The sequence below is a fragment of the Saimiri boliviensis genome, chromosome 1, assembly GCF_048565385.1.
Source record: "Saimiri boliviensis isolate mSaiBol1 chromosome 1, mSaiBol1.pri, whole genome shotgun sequence".
Taxonomy (NCBI): domain Eukaryota; kingdom Metazoa; phylum Chordata; class Mammalia; order Primates; family Cebidae; genus Saimiri; species Saimiri boliviensis.
Genome location: NC_133449.1, coordinates 44,664,904 through 44,681,709, shown reverse-complemented (window position 1 = coordinate 44,681,709; position 16,806 = coordinate 44,664,904). Strand labels below are relative to the sequence as shown.

The window sequence follows — 16,806 nt, the reverse complement described above, 5'->3', positions numbered from 1 at the left end:
GCGGTACGGGCCGCCGGGCAGCCGGCGGGGTTAGGAGAGGGAGGAAAGGCGGGATCCTCCGGGAAGTCGATTCTCCGGCGTCCGCCCGCGGCCACTGCCAAATCTTCCCCATTTCTTTCTTCTACTCCCTCCCCTTTTCCCTCGAGGACCACTGGGTCCAGAGTTTCTAGGATGGGGGTGGGGCGCTGTCAGCAGGAGAAGCCAAGTCTTTGGGCGGCACCCGAGCACGTCCAACCTCTTCCATCCCACTGGCCTGCACCGGGATGGAAAGTGCCCGGAGAACAGTGAGCCCGGGAGGGACGCAGCGACCCAGGTGGGGAGAGGGGGCACCTGGCAGGGCTGGGCGAGGCTGCAGAGCCCTCAGCTAGCGAAAGCTGCCCAAACTTTCTTCCCCTGGAGGCTCCTTCCACCCCTCTCCCTCCCCTTCCTCCCGGACACCCCCTTAAACGGTCTCCGCCTTCCCTTCTCTCCTCTTCCCTCCCCAGCTCGATCCACCCCTTTTGGTCTTCGCGCGTCCCCACTCCGCTCCCCCCCGCTCCCCCATCGTCCTCCTCCCTCGCTCTTTGGGCATCCGCCCCGTCAATCTCCGCCGCCGCCGGCCCCTACCCGGCCCCACTCCGCCTCCCAGGCTCTCAGAGCGCCCCAGGCTCCAGTCGAGCCGCCCTCCGTTTTGCGCGGAGCCGGGCGATCTGTCAGCGGAGCCGGCAGGAGGGAGCCGCCCGGCCCGCCGGGGCTCGGGTTACCAGTGACTGACAGCGTCTCCATGGCGAATAATTTGACTCCGACTATTGTCTGGCGCGGGCAGGCCCCGGGTCAGATAACAGGACCAATCAGGGCGCGGGCCGCCGCGCCTCATGCCCGCTTAGAATAATATTATTAAAAAAGCTGAGAGCGAGCTAGACGGGAGGGAGAGCGAGCGAGAAGCGAGCGGGGGAACGGCGGGAGGGCGCGGAGCATGAGGAGCGGCGCCCCGGGCGGCCCCCGGGCTTGGGCTAGGGCGCAGGCGAGGCGCGTGGGCGGCGGGGGCGCGGAGCTGCGCAGGACCCGCGGCCGGCGCGGGGACTTGCGGCCGTGACTCGGGGTTCGCCTGGGCCAGCGCCGGGCCAGGGGGCCTGCCCCGCCCGCCTCTCGGCCCGGACGGCCCGGCGGGGAGGCTCCCATGCGGGACCGCGCGGCGCGGTGAGGGCGCGCGCGGGCAGGCGGGGAGGCAGCCGGCACCATGTCCATGCTGCCCACCTTCGGCTTCACCCAGGAGCAAGTGGCGTGCGTGTGCGAGGTGCTGCAGCAGGGCGGCAACATCGAGCGGCTGGGCCGCTTCCTGTGGTCGCTGCCCGCCTGCGAGCACCTCCACAAGAATGAAAGCGTGCTCAAGGCCAAGGCCGTGGTGGCCTTCCACCGCGGCAACTTCCGCGAGCTCTATAAGATCCTGGAGAGCCACCAGTTCTCGCCGCACAACCACGCCAAGCTGCAGCAGCTGTGGCTCAAGGCGCACTACATCGAGGCGGAGAAGCTGCGCGGCCGACCCCTGGGCGCTGTGGGCAAATACCGCGTGCGCCGCAAGTTCCCGCTGCCGCGCTCCATATGGGACGGCGAGGAGACCAGCTACTGCTTTAAGGAAAAGAGTCGCAGCGTGCTGCGCGAGTGGTACGCGCACAACCCCTACCCTTCACCCCGCGAGAAGCGCGAGCTCGCAGAGGCCACGGGCCTCACCACCACACAGGTCAGCAACTGGTTCAAGAACCGGCGGCAGCGCGACCGGGCGGCCGAGGCCAAGGAAAGGTACGAGTAAGTAGAACTTCCTCGCGCCGGCTCCCCGGGGCCCAAGGGAGGGGCTTGCCGGGCTTCTGCCGGTCCCCGGGAGAGGCCTAAACTGGGCCCCCAGGCCTAGCCACAGCCCAGCTGCAACCCGGCCTAACCCGGACGAACAGTGCTTTGCCGGAGACCCGGAGAGCAGGGATTTGTCTAAAGCGGGCAGAGCAATTCAGGAAGTTGTCAACTAACTACCCGGTCGCTAGAGGAATTGGGTGGAGAAGCAGAGAGCTTTGGAGGCAGCGCAGTACTGTGGCCTGGATCCCCAGTGAAGCAAACACAGTAGGTCTGGTCATGCTCGGGATGGAGGGATTTGGGCCTAAGTGAAAGCGGGATTTGCAGATTTCTTCCTGGTGGCGCTTCCCGGCATTTCCCCCAAGCCTTACTCAGCTCCAGGCCAAAGCGTGATGGGGTCCGGACTGGGACTGGAACTTCCCTAGTATGACTTGGATGGGGAAAGCCTGGCCTTGATTTTTTTTGTCAGATGTGGGAGTTGAGAGCGGGTCCTTTATGCCCTTAGAAAGGATCCAGAGGTGAAAGGGAGGAAGTGTCAGTTCTAGGAGAGAAGGGACGCAGGCCCTGTTTTCTGCCTTGCTAGAGACAGCCGCCCTTCCCTGGCACTCCAGGCCCCTGATGCCTCTCTCCTTGGGCCCTACCTCCGGTGGGTAGGTCGGTTTGTCTGCGGTGAGCTGAGAGCCACAGAGGGCCTGGGAGTTGGATGTCCTCAGGGAAACCAAGACTTCCTGAACCAACCTAAGGGTTGATCATTAGGCCCTTGTCACTGCCTACCCTATAACCCCTCAGGACCCCAAATCTGGAGAGAAACTGATTATGGGAACACAATGTAGCCTGGGGTTAGGTACCTGAGGTTGATGATATGGATGGGTTCCACCCAGAGTTTGAATGATCAGGGTCAGAGGTAGGGGTACTGACCATGGAAACATCTTGGGGGCAGTGGGGCAGGCTCAGATACTCCCAGGTATCTGAGACCCTGAGGTTGGAGTATCCACAGTGGTGAGGTCTCAGCTGCCAGCTCTGAGGAAGTTCCCTCCCAGGAAAGCAGAAAGAAAAAAAAAAACCCTCCGGAAGCCAGCGACAAGAGATCCTACCCAGGATTTCTAATTTCCAAATCTGTGGAGGAGCTGTCAGTCAAAGGCTTAGAAGGAGGTGGGTTCTCTCTGCTGGGTCCCCCTCCACCCAGACTGGCATGTGTTCAGACTCCTGAAGACCTGGTTTCTCAGCCCAGGCCCCAGATGAGAGCGGCAGACTCCCCGAGTCTCTGGTTACAACGGAAAAAAGTCTCAGCCTTCTCCCAGGGGCTGCCCTTTATGCCCCCAGCTTCTGGTCCCCCAGCTGATGTTTCCACTGTACCACCATGGAAAGGGAGTCCTCCATCCTTCGACCCTTGTCCCTAGGCCCAACAAGGGGAGCCTTCACAGGGCTACCCAGTTTGGAGCTACAGGGAAAGCACGCTTAGCCCCAAGAGCCTGTCTTCCAGCCAGGGGTCTCCCTTGGGCAGAAAAAAATCAAAGGGAAATGAAGGCTTGTGAGATGCCCCAAATCCCTTGGCCTGGGATCCAGGGTTCCGTAACCTCTTAGCCCTGTGTCTACCCAGCAAACCTGGCTTGAGGGGCCTAGAGTGATCTGAAAATCCTGGCATCGTCTCCTCCTCCCTGCTCACCCCACAACGTCAGGAAACCCTGTTCCCCTGCCCCTCTGTTCCTGAAAAGAAATCTTGGTGAAGTTGGAGCAGGGGGGGAGGAAATACAGAACAGAAAAGATATTGATGAGAATGAGAGCTGGGGACGATAAGGGGAGAGAGGCAAGAGAAATCAGGTGTTGAGAGATCGGGAGAACAGGCAGAAAGGAGAACCCAGACCAGGTCAAGGAAATGGTAGAAACCGAAAACACCCGCAGGCCGCGAGCCGGGGATCTGTCTCCCGAGGCCGGTGGCTGGCTCTGACTGCTAGTGGGATGGCGCCAGGTGCTCTCGATGTCCCTGCTGACCTGGCTGCTTTGCTCCCGCACTTGCAGGGAGAACAACGAGAACTCCAATTCCAACAGCCACAACCCGCTGAATGGCAGCGGCAAGTCGGTGTTAGGCAGCTCGGAGGATGAGAAGACTCCGTCGGGGACGCCAGACCACTCGTCATCCAGCCCCGCGCTGCTGCTCAGCTCACCACCACCCGGGCTACCGTCCCTGCACAGCCTGGGCCACCCCCCGGGTCCCAGCGCAGTGCCAGTGCCGGTGCCAGGCGGAGGTGGAGCGGACCCGCTGCAACACCACCATGGCCTGCAGGACTCCATCCTCAACCCCATGTCGGCCAACCTTGTGGACCTGGGCTCCTAGAACCTGTTTGCCTCGACGAGCTTGCCTTCTATGGCTTGACACTGGGGACCTGAGAGTGGCAGTGTGTCAGGGGCGCCCGGCCCCTGCGGCCCCACCAGGTACTGAAAGACCCGCAGGCTGAGCAGGTGGAACAGCCGATCAGGGTAGGGTGGGTAGCTGTCAATGCTGGTCCTTGTTTGGGATTTATTTTCAACAAGTTACCTTTGGGATCCTTTTGGGGCTGGAGACTGGGTCTTGAACCAGAGAAGGGAATAAATTATACGCCGTTGTCATTCTCTCTCCCTCTCCTTTCCTTTCTTTTCCCCTCTCTTGCCTTGCCTTTCCCCCGTTTCTCTTCCTTTCCCTTCCCTCTGTTTGCTCCTTTTTCTTTCTCTCCCTTTCTCCGTCTCCTTGTCTTGCTTTCCCCTTTTGTCTCTGTTTTCTTCTAGATTTCCGGCTCCCCACCTTTTCACTCTCCCCTCTCTCCCTTTCTCTCTTTCTCTGTCTCTCCTCTTCTCTTCTGCCAGTCTTTTGTACTCTGTGTCCTAGTCCCTCCATCTGTACCCCTGTCCTTGTCCTCCTGTCTGGTGGTCTATCAGCCCCTACCTCGGCCCTTGCTCTCCGGAGTGAGGAGTTGGAGGGGAACGAGGAGAGAAAAGACAGGACCTTTGAACTTAGGCCATCTCCAGAGGCCCTTTCCCTCGCCCCTGTGGCTCAGTGGGAGCTGCAGGTGTCAGCTTTTCGCCTAGTAACTTAAGTGAGAGAAAAAGGGCAGCGCTACAGAAGCCCCTAAATGCCCCCTCCTCGCTAGCCCCTCGTGCTTCTGTCTCGGCAAGGCCCCACCGCAGCCCTCTCTCTTCCTCCCGGGACTGTGGCCACAGTGCTCCCGGCTGAGCGCGTCCGCCAGCCGCCCACTTGCCGTCTCCCTGTAATGCCCTCATGTGAATGTTCTTCGGGAAATATTTCTGCTTTTATTTTATAATAAAATTAGGAAATCATTAATATCTATATGGTTATATGCCACAAGGCCCGCGGGCCGGGAGTGCAGCAGTGTCTGATTTCCCTACCGAGACCGGACACCCCGGGTGGGCCGTTTTGGTTGGCCGTTTTGGTTGAGTGAGTCCCTAAAACTGGGAGACACGCGCACAGGACGTAGGACGTTTGTCAGTCACAAGGTGAAGGCACTGAATCCTGAAACACCCCCCTCCCTTTTCCTGTCTGGGAAAACTCCCTGCAGAAGCGGGGAGGGGCAGCCTGTTCCCCTGCCCACACCAGCGACGCGCAGAGCCCTTGCCAGCCTCTTTCTTCACCTTGAGGTCGAAGTGGAAGACGAGAGAGCCTGTGCCGAGGGCGATGCATGCGTTCGGAGGTGCCAACGCTGGGGAAGAAATCGGGCCGCAAAAGTTTCCTGCCGCGCGGACTCCTTGGCGGTGGTTGCAGTCTCCCAGACTGAGCGCGATGCGCTGCGCGGATTTACGGGTCCCAGGGTTAGCCCCGCAGACCTCAGCTCCAGACGCGCAGGCCCGGTGGCGCGTGTGGCGGTGGAGCAAAGGTCTTCAAGCTCGCAAACCTGCTTCTGTGGATTTGCAGTGGAACTGAAGGGACGGGGGAGGAGGGACATCGGACTCTGGGCGGCCAGGCCGACGGGCGCTTGGGCTCCGAGGTTCAGACGGAGCTGGCGGCTCCGGCTCCGCACACCGGGCGCCTAGGTGCTTCCGTGGCTGTCAATTAACCTGCAGCGCCCCCTCCTCTCTGGCGTGCCAGCCCCCTCTTTAAGCGACGCCTCTAAGTCAGTCCGGGCAGATCGAAAGCGGGCAAGACTCCGAGAGGAAGAAGTTAAGACTTTCCCTTCTCGTGTCGCAGTGGCTGTAGGTACTGACCACGTCCCTCCGCGACCAGGGCACCGCGGCTGGGTGGGAGGGAGGGGATGAGGCGCTCGTGGGGCCCCGAGTTCCTGGAGCACTGTGTCCTCTCGGGGGTTTTTCCTTTCAGCGTTTTCTGGTAAAACCGGGGTAAAATCAGAAGACCAAATTTCGCTTGGACTTTCTAAGCCTCAAGGATTCCTTCCTAGTTGAGACTGGAGCGGCTGCAGGCAGCTGCGCAGGCTAACTTGATGGGGAGGCTGCACCTGGGTCTTGGCTCTGTGAGGGCCTGCAGGTCACCGGGCGACCCGGGAAGCTGGGACTGCTCGGTGTGGCTGCAGTCCTCCATCCGGGGTGGCACCATGCGCCCCTCCACTTTTGCACCCCAGGGCAGCTCCTGCGGCCCCTCCTGGAAGCTCCGCTGTCAGGCACAGCTCAGGTCCTCCCGGGAACTGGTCTGTGTTTCTAAGGCCTGAGTGGGCCCAACCTCTGCTGACTGGGGGCTGGTGAATGGCAGGCTACTGCCTGAAGGTCCAGAGAGACTCAAGCGATGCCTGAAGCCACGTTGGGACAGCCTAGCTGGCCACACAGGACTTGGCGCTGTCCTGTGGGAGATGCCAGGGCCCACTCTTCTATGTGCTTACTTCTAGAGAGGAAGCACACAGTAGCTTCTGTATCCTGTCTCACCCCTACCCATCCCCCACTTTCAAGTCTCACACTCACAGGAAAACAGACTCTATACCAGCTTTCACAAGGATGGGAACATACATACTGAATATCAATTAAATTCAAGATTATTGAGAGCCTGCTATGTGCCAAGCATGATGGACAACACCAAATCCCCTCACCCTCTCACACAGCCACCACTCAGAGAAACACACAGATTCACACACATGTTCACACTTGCACACATTAACACAACGGACCCTCATTTTCAGACCCACAAACACATCCTCAGACTCTCTCCCCCACTGATATATCTGGGAGACGCCCGAATAAATGAACCCTTCCTCATGTCTGTGCCCACACACACTCACACATCACACCTCTCCATGGAAGCACACAAACCCACAGCCACACACCAGTGCCCTGGCCAAGCAACCAGTCCCTGTCCATCAACCTGCTAGGGCAAGATCCAGCTGGGCAGCATGGATTGCTGGGAAGGCCTTGACACCTGGCTGCTTGATCCCAGAGAACGAGATGGCCCCAGACCCAGGTGGCAGCTGGTGAGGGATGGCCCCAGGCACTCTCTCAGCCAGCCCAGGTGGGATCTCAGGAGCTTGCCTGGAGTTTCCACCTGCCAGGAGGGGTTGGGGTGCCAGTCGTTACTCTGGAAAATGAATCCCAGCATAGGGGTGCTACTTGTTGCAACTTCCCTCTTTCCCTCTCTCCTGGAAAGCTAACCATGAAAATATTTAAACGGAGAGAGGGATACTACGTGGAAGTTCTGAAAATAAATTTGGAAGCTCTTTACCCACTGCATAAATCTATCCAAGCCAGTCTTCAGCTCCTTACCTGGCAAGACCCAGCATCTGTCCTGACCAGTGAATGCCTGCTACAAGGGACATTTCCACAGATATTGCTCAGTGATCACAGCCCCTCCCTGTCAGCGTCCTCACTGAATAGGATTCCCAGTGGCTTGTCACCTCTGCCACCCTCCATCCCCGTCACCCTGTAGCAGTTGCAGAAGCCCACCAGTTTTGCCCCGACCACCTAACGTGACCAAGTGACTGGAAGCACCCAATCTTCCTTTCTGCCCCCCGACTGCGTTTGCCACAAGACACCCTTCATTTGTTCCCAACGAGGTCTCATGCCCACGGGACCCTTTAGGGTGAAAGCCCCAAAAGAAATAAAATCCAGCCCTCAGGCAGCTGACTAAACCAGAGAAAGGAAATCTGCATGGGGTCATTAAAGCCTCAGGCTACAGGGGGCAGAGGGGATTATGTGGAGCTTGCAGTGTGTCACTGTCTGTCTCCTCCCTACCCCCATGCCGGCGCCCCGCTAGCCCTCCCCCGGACTGAGTCTGGACCCTCAAATCCCTGCCCCAAATCGCACCTTGATGGAGTGGTGCCTGCCTGGGGAGCAGGTGGTGACTCGCGTCTCACCAGGAAAAGTTAAACACAGCCAGAGAGATCTGGTGAGAGAACACGGGGCTACTCAACTCTCGGTTATCTTTAGTCGTTGTAGGAAATAAATTTCAATGAAAAAGGTAGGGACCCGCATCTTGGGAATTCGGCTTCCACACCCCACTAGGGCTCATCTTCTGCGGCAACCCACCGGGGTGCTGGGAGAGAAATAAATATTTTTTGAGGGGAAGTTGAAGAAGGATGGAGGAGGAGAAGACTTTGGACCACCCCCCCTTCCCTTTTCATCGCGTTACCATCATGGCACTAAGACTTCAGTCCTTTGGGCACTCAAAGCTGCCTAGGAAACGCTGGAGGGGCAGGGAGACCCATTGGGTGGAGATGTACTGGGGATGTGAGCTGGCGTGAGAGAAAACGAGTGCACCGAGAGGGGGTGAAAAAAACGACCCATGAATGCTGAGGGGACCGACCTGCAGCTCGGGAAGGTGGTTGTCCTGCAGTGCACAGGTGTGAGGGTGAGCCCAGAAGCCCAAGAGCCCACCGAGCGTCCGACGGAGTGGGGGAAAGTCTAGCTAAGCCTCAGAGCTCCTGCACCTAAGTGAAGGCGCTGGGGCTAGAGAAGGACCCCCTCTCCATTCATGCCACCCGAACCCACCCCAGCGCGGGCTGGTGCTCATTCCTGGAGCCATTGCCGGAGGCCGGCTGGTGAGCAGGTAGGGAAAGAGAACTCTCGGTCGCGGCGGTCGGGGACCAGGCGACGGAGCCGAGACTGGTCCTGGAAGACCTCGAGTCCAGGTGTCAGGGTCAAGATTCCGAGCGACCTCGCGGGAGCCTCATTCGGAAACTCCGCGGGTGCCTGTGCGGCTGGAACTCGGAAATGGTTTCTCCTGGGCTGCAGGGTGGAATCCGAGTGCGGAGAGGCAGACGGGGTGCCCTCCGATGGGGCGTCTTCCGCCATTTCCCCACAATCTCGGCGGCAGGGCAGCTCCCTCGCCTGGGTAGATGCCCGCCCCAGGCAGCCCAGCAGTGGAGAAAGTCTCCGTAACACCGCTGGGGATGGGTCCGAAGAAGGCCTGCCGCTTCGCCTGACCCGAGGCATGTCCCCAGCTGCCCTAGAGGGCTCTTTCTTAGAAGGACTCACAAATCGGAGAGGCCCGCACAAGGGCGGACGTGAGGCTAAATTCAGAGCTCGCAGCGGCCCAGCCTACCCTGGGTACAAAGCGCGTCCCCTCCCTCCCTCCCTAAGTACCGGGGACCGACCTGGCCGCAGGCCGGCTCCGGGAGGGATCCAGGGCTCCGCCGGCTGTGGGCAACCTAGGCCTCGGAAGACCGACGGGCCGCAACCCCCACCTGCCCCGGCGGGGGCGGCTTTCTTGTCCAGGCGAGTAACCAGCGTACTGCTCCGGGCAATGCAAGGCTCTGAGCCCCGAGGGCAGGGGAGCTTGGAACCCGACGACTGGTCAGCCCGATTCCCTTCCGCCCGCTGAGCACGCGGGCTGGTGGGGGGACAGAGAGGCCTGGGAACCAGGATGATTGAGCCGCCCCGCGGGCGACAAAGCCATTTACAACTCTGTCGTTCCTGGTAGCCTTTAGGCGCAGAAGACTCCACACTCGCGGTCCAGGGCCCCGGGGCCCACGCCCGGGACTCTGTAGTTAGCTGTCTCGGCTGCTCCAGCCCGGGAGTCAGACTGAAGCGACCTGAGGTCGTATAAAGAGTAACTGGTCTGTGGGGGAGGAGGGTAAGAGCAGCGACAGGGCGGACCTTTCAGAGCTGCCTGCCCTCGATTTCCTTCCTCCAGGGCTTTTCCAATAACCCAGGTCTGTCCGCCCAGCAAGGCGCTCAAAAGCTCATTGTCAGCAGGAATTATCCCAGTAACTTTGCTGTGGGCCATTGAGACTCTGCTCGTTGGTGACTTCTGGACCCCCAGAGTAACCAGTCATAACTACTAGCATTTCTTTCTTTCTTATTAGGGTTAGGGTCTTGCTCTATTGCCAAAGCTGAGGCGCAGTGGTGAGATCATAGCTCACTCGAACTCCTGGGCTCAAATGATCCTCCGTGCCTCAGTCTCCCCAGTAGCTAGGACTACTGATGCGAGAGCATGCTTGGCTAATTTTTTTAGTTTTTGTAGAGATAAGGTCTTCTTACACTGCCTAGCCTGGTCTTGAACTCCTGGGCTCAAACGATCCTCCCGCCTCCGCCTTCCAAAGTGCTGGGATTATGAGGGTCAGACACCGCACCTAGCCTGTAACTACCATTTCTTGAACATATACTATGTGCATTGAGCACTTTAGACACCTGGTATCTGTTTAATTCTCACAGAGAACATACAAAGAAATTATTATTACCAGTATAAGAAACGAGGGTGCCAGGTTCAGGGACTCACTGGTGTTACAAATTAATTACAGCAGCGGGATGAGCATTTGAACCCACTTCCAGCGTTTGCAGCACACTTTCTTCCCAGCACGCCGACTGCCTGTGAGTGAGCCCAGTGCCTGAGATTAAAGCCCCACCTGGTTCAGGAGCTCCAGGTAGCAGGGGCAGGTGCGATGATTCCCACCCAGGAGGGGAGGTGGGGGGTTGGGACAGCTCCTAGATGTGTGGAGAGAAAACCGGACTACTCAATCCTCAGTTATTCCTAGTCCTTGCAGGAAATACAATTTTGGCCAATGAAAAAGGCAGGGACCAGCAGCTCTGGGGACAAGTTCCCAGAGACCAAGTGGTGGTAACGGAACTCACAGCCTCAGTGACCAGCTTTAAATAGCTTAAATCCCATCAAAGAGTTTATATCCTCAACAATTCACAAAATAACTGTTTCCTCACTTGCCCTCTACCGTGTAGACATGACTCACAGTCCAGTGGCCCAGAAGGGGTTTCTACCAGGCCGGCTATTCCAGAGTAAAAGCGGAACTGTGGAACCCCAGGCTCAGCCTGCCGCTGTCTCCCTCCATGCCCTCTTTCTGTGACTCCCACCTGGTCTCAGCCACTCAGCTCAGGAAGATGAGGCTGAAGCTGATACAAGGACCCTGAGGGCTGAGACATTAGTCCTTGTGAGATGTCCCCATCTCCCCACCCCACCCATCAATTCCACACTGGTGGGTCGGAGGTAAAGTCTGGAGACCAGTGTATTAAAGCATCTTTCGTCACTCTGGTTTACCACTGCTGAGCAAGGAGGCCGGGGAGGGAGGGGGATCCCAGACCCTGCTCTCTAAAGACCAGAACAGAGCTCGCTTTCCCTGCTCCCCCACCTTCACACAGGCTCCACTGGAAGCCCTCGTCTTCTTCTCCACCTGCAAAGATATTGGCGGTACAAGCTCTCTGATTTCACCAGAGCTAGGTGATTCCATCAGTTTTGAGATAAAGTGTATGAAATAGGTTATTGTCCTGAGGCAAAGCTTTTGGTGACCCTGGAAAGCCACCATGAACTGATGAAGGAGGTCACCCATCCAAGCCTCAGGAAGTGACCTAAACTTAAGGGTGAAGCTAAACTTAAGGAAATAAACCCAGAAGTGTGAATCATTCCTCCCATTTCCTTCCTGGCCCTGATGGGGTGAGGGAGGTGGCCAGGGGGAATTAGAAAAGCAGAGAAGGTGAAGCTGAATCATTTCTAAAAGTGAAGTAATACGAATAACTCCTAGCATTCTTTATATGGTACTTTGCAGAATGTCAATGGTTTCACAAAATTCTCATTGCTTAATATTCACAATTATCTAGGTAGGCAGGAAAGTAATTCTGTTCCACGTTTGGCAGATGAGAAACTGAGGCTCAAGATGTTATGTGTGGCTCTCCTGAGGTCCCAGAGCTAATGGAGGCTCTTGCCTCTGCACTCTTGTTGATGTGACTTTTTGAGTTTTCGGGAAAGAGCAGATACCAAACCAGCCCAAAGAATAAAGTTTGCTCCCCTGGGATTAGGGGAAGGATGTGGAGAAATGGCAGCCATCACGGACGTCTAGATGATGCCACAGAGACTTAAACTAAAAGTACCTCAAAATCAGAACAATCTGCCTCTGAAATAACTAAAAAGAATGCCTGAGACCACTTCCATACAAGGAAAGCCTGGAGAAGTGGACAGAACTGAAAACCAGAGAGCTTTGTTGTCATTGGACTTGGGACCTGTCAGTTAAAGCTCTCAGTCAATGAGCTGGGAGCCAAATATTTTCTTAAATGGTGAAAGTTTTGTAACTGGAGAAAATGAGAAGAGACTTAAGGCTTTTGCTTACTCTGAAAGCCTAGACCCTGATGTCTGTCTGGAGCCTTAGGTGTAGAAGTCAAGAATCACTTTTTTTTTTTTAGATGGAGTCTCACTCTGTTGCCCAAGCTGGAGTGCAGTGACACGATCTCGGCTCACTGCAACCTCCGCCTCCTGAGTTCAAGCGATTCTCCTCCCTCAGCCTCCTGAGTACCTGGGATTACAGGCATGTGCTCCAATAACCAGCTAATTTTTGTATTGAAAAAACCCTAGGACTGGTCAGCCTGATTCCCTTTGGCCCGCTGAGCACGCGGCCTAGTGGTGGGACAGAGAGGCCTGGGAGCCAGGATGATTGAGCCGCTCCACGGGCAACAAAGCCATCTGCAACTCTGTCATTCCTGGTAGCCATTAGGCACAGAAGACTCCACCACTCCCGGTCCAGGGCCCCCGGGCCCACACCCAGGACTCTGTAGTTAGCTGTCTCGGCTGCTCCAGCCCGGGAGTCAGACAAGCATGGTTGAAACCAGCGTGGGGTTTCACCATGTTGGCCAGGCTGGTCTCAAAGTCCCGGACCTCAGGTGATCCGCCCGCCTTCACCTCCGAAAGTGCTGGGGTGACAGGTGTGAGTCATGGCGACCGACCTGATAATCACTTAACAATTTATTTATTATTCCTTAAAGGAGCAAGTAAACCAATTGCTCTGAAGGCAAATAATATTCAATGGAAAGAAATGGGAAGAGGATTAGGAACAAGGAACGAGTGAAGACAAGAGAGATACAAAGAGTGAAAGAGGTGAGAGTCAGGGATATCTGGAGCCAAGACACAAACTTGGAGTCAAAGAGGCATCGGCTGGCAGCACTTTCCTCCAGGAAGGAGACGAGGAAGGAGGCAGGAAAGGCACAAACGTGTAGCACCACGTCACCCAGAGGCAACGAAGGTGTGTTGGGCACCAAACCAGAGACCAGGAAAGACTGAAATCCCACCATACTTGGTAGTGTGTCAGCAAAAACCCTACCTCAAACTCAAAATCTACCCAACACGGGTCAGCCTCCAACCCAGATGGAGCTGAGGCAAAGGACAGGAAAAGAGACTCCATAAGGCGTCACTGTAACAAATTCCGAAACATAAGCTTCTTTCTCACCCACCCAACAGTTCCATAGCAGTGTTTCCGGTCAGCAGGTGGTTTCCCACAGGGAGATTCAAGGACCCAGGCTCTTTTATCAAATGATTCTATCCTCACCTAGGACCTTAGAATCCTTTGCACTTAGGTGCTGGATCGTAAGGAGTGTAGAGGACAGGCACCGGAGGTGTGAGGTGGGGGCTGGTGTAGAAGTGCTACTTTTTTTTTTTTTTTTTTACAAAAAATCAACTTTATTGAACATTCAGGGTCAATTTCTCTTCTTGTTCCTCCTGTGACCTTGGCTGGTGTGAGGAATGGAGCTGCTGGCTGGTACACAGTGGAGGAGGTCTTGATGTAGTACAGACCAACCATGGAGAAGATAAAGCAGACTCGGTGGATGAGGCCAGATGCAAAGACAGCCAACAGGAGGCACAGGAGAATCTCAGAGAAGATCTGTACTTGGGATCCTTTGCCAAAGATAAGATTCTCCAGAACCTTGAATGGTGAGGGAGAACACGAAGAGACCTGAGCCAGGCAGTGTGCCCTGGATGGTAAGCCACTCGGTGGATGCCAGCTGATGGCTGTACATCTGCATCCCAGCAAAGAGCAGCAGGGACAGGAGGGAGGAGATCACTAGTGAGGTGTCTTTACCCACCACCATCATGCTGCACCCCTGAGTCAAAATGGCACCTCTGGCCAAGGAAAGCTCACTTTTACTTTTATTCTATTGGCTGGAGCTTAGTCACATGACCAACCAACTGCAAGGGAAGCTGGGAAATGAAGCTACCTGTGTGACCAGGGAAAAAAAAACCCAGGAAAAGTATTTACTGAATGTGTATGAAATGTGAGTCAGTTCTCAGTGATTTTAGAACAGAAAGCAACTGTGCTCTGTAAATTTCCTTTTTCTGTGCATGTGGACTTATTGGTGTTGCTGTTTTACTATCATGGTGTTTGCGAAGTGTTTTGGGGATTGTTGTTTTTTTTTTTTGTCTTGTTTTTGGGTGGGTTTTTCTTTTCTTGTTTTTTTCTGTAGTGGAGAATGCATGTAGAGGTACTGCATGAGATCCAATTCCCACAAGTGACCACAAGTTATTTCATTTCCTCATTGTTGCATAGTATAATAATTTGAGCAAGTTGCAGCTGGAAGTAATTTTTTTAAAACCCAAATGAGAGGTCTCAAGCAAAATAGGTAATTATTTCTCCCACACATTAAAGTCTAGGTAGGCAATCTAGGTTTGGTGCAAAGCCAAGCTCCTCCTACTTAGTGGCTCCACTGTGCATAACCTCAATCTCATGCCCCAAGATGGCACTAGGAAGGACTGAAGAAAAATATAAAGTCATATGCATTCTGTCTCTTAAGTGAGATTCCTAGAAGCTGCTGCACAACATGCCACTGTCCAGAACCTCACCACAGGACCACACTGCACTTCCAGGAAGACTGTGATATGGGCTTTATTCGGGACAACCGTGTATTAATACAACTAAAATCCAGCAGTTCTATTGATGAAGGAGGAAAGAACATTGTGTCAGAACTCGGTGGGAATTGAACTTGGTTATCTCCAAGGACCTTTCTTGATGTTCTGAGTTTCTATCAAACCAATAACAACAACAACCAAAACAACAGCAAATTGTAAATAAGAAAAGTTGCTTTTGAAAAGCAGCACTACAGCAACTTGTTAACAACCACCCATGGCTAATTTATTTGTAAAGTTTAAAATTACATCAATAAGAATATCCCCAAAATTATATAATGTAGTTTCAGAATTCTATCCACTGAATTTCCTTAGAGTAGGACAATTGTTAATTATTTTCCCATGCATTCGTGTGACAATGTTTTCTGCAAATGTGGAGAACTATTGGGGGGATCTATAGTAATATCTGCAGAAAAAGTTCTGTAACTAGCTGTGCAACCATGGAAGAATCACCCCACTCTTTCATTCATTTATTCATCTGTTCCATTGTTCATCAATCCCATAATTTAATAAATATTTTCTAAGTACCTGTCTGCTCAGTACCAGATATGAGGATATAAACATAATTTTTCCCATCTTCGTTGGAAACAACTGTAGCCTGGCATGTGGCTGACCAACTCCGTGACTTTTCCCAGCCTCTTTTGCTGTTAAGTGTGGCCCTAGGACCATGTTTTCTCTAAGGAAATGTGAATGGACACAACGTAGGCCACTTCAAGACCCAGCCCATCAGATCTCCCACCTGTGCTTCCCCATACTCTTTTTCCCTTTCCATTTCCTTGTTGAATGACAAAAACCAGAGTCACCTTGGAAGTCATGCTTTGAAAATGGCCGTGCTATCATTAGCCTGGGTCCCTAAATTACCACATGGAGTAGAGCACTGAGTGACCCCCCTCCCGCAGCCTGCCTGGGACAGCTGCCCCAGGTAAAGGAAGAGACAAACTTGGTAAGTGTAGAGATTCCAGATTTCTAAGCAGCATCTGAAAGATGTGTTTTTGTGTTTGAACCAACATGTTTTGGGATCTATTTGCTGTATCAATTTAGTCTAATTCAATTCCAGAGTATCACTAACCCCAATAGGCATCATTCACACTGTGCATTATCTGCCCCTGGAGCACAACAGCCAAATTAATAAACTAGATAAATGTGATGAGCATTCCAGGCAGAGAATCAGTGAGTAAACTGATTCTGGAACCAGTGCATTAAATGAGAATGTTCTTTCCCTGGAAGCCAGAGAGGGCAGCAGCCTGTCAAAGAGTCCTAAGAATTCTTTTGTTACGATCTGTGGGAATGGGTGTGGGTAGAAAGGAAGTGGGTATAGGGAGAGATCAACTGAGGCCAACACTTAAGGCTAATGGAGAAGATGAAATTCTGATTTATTCACACAGTGCAACCTGCATACATCTCCCAGCTTTATCTCATGGAGAGAGCACTAAATGGGTAAACAGGAGGTCTGGAATTTTACCTCTATCTTCTTCACCTTCCTGTACAACCTTGAGCAAGTCAGCAAACTCTGTGAACTTCAGTTCCCTGACAATAATGGGAAAGAGGACTATCCATAGCCTCTTATTTCATAGATGTGACAGAGGAAATATGATCAGCATAGAAAGCAACCTGAAATCCTTGGAAGAAAGACCTTGAGAATGATCACATGGATAAAGGCATTGGTCCTTTAGAAGTCACATAAAGTTGAAAAGTACTTACACTAACACACTAAATGCTGGGTTGGAAGATAATTTGTTAAACCTACTGTCTTTGAGCTGCTGTGCTGGGGTTTTAAAATGAGTTTTTTGGGGAAAACCCTCCAGTTTAACGGCAGTGAAAATAGCAGAATAAGGAACTCCAAAAGCCCACCCCTCCATAAAGGCGATTTCTTAAAAATTGGCAAAAGCTATTAGAATCAACCTTTCTAAAACTCTGGAAACTAGCCAAAAGCTTGCAGCAAC

General features: G+C 54.1%; 1 protein-coding gene and 1 pseudogene across 2 annotated transcripts; one reads left to right on the top strand and one right to left on the bottom strand.

Moving 5' to 3' along the window:
- The first annotated feature begins 637 nt into the window (after positions 1–637).
- Positions 638–5,164, top strand: SIX2 (SIX homeobox 2). 2 transcript variants are annotated; one of them, XM_003926753.4, is made up of 2 exons: positions 638–1,779; positions 3,844–5,164. In XM_003926753.4, exons 1-2 carry the CDS (start codon positions 1,220–1,222, stop codon positions 4,157–4,159), a joined length of 876 nt encoding a protein of 291 aa, XP_003926802.1. In that variant the 5' UTR covers positions 638–1,219; the 3' UTR covers positions 4,160–5,164. The 2 variants fall into 2 exon arrangements, with proteins under 2 accessions (XP_003926802.1, XP_010335760.2); XM_010337458.3 differs by having other exon boundaries at positions 638–1,785; positions 3,844–5,119.
- Positions 5,165–9,673: 4,509 nt separating this feature from the next.
- Positions 9,674–14,055, bottom strand: LOC101031565 (dolichyl-diphosphooligosaccharide--protein glycosyltransferase subunit KCP2-like; annotated as a pseudogene).
- Between the last annotated feature and the right edge of the window lie 2,751 nt (positions 14,056–16,806).

Bases quoted from the DNA above. Each gene is read 5' to 3' on its own strand.
- SIX2 (XM_010337458.3), top strand. From the start codon at position 1,220: ATGTCCATGCTGCCCACCTTCGGCTTCACCCAGGAGCAAGTGGCGTGC. The intron at 1,786-3,843 runs GTAAGTAGAACT...CCGCACTTGCAG, and splicing joins GAGGCCAAGGAAAGGTACGA to GGAGAACAACGAGAACTCCA.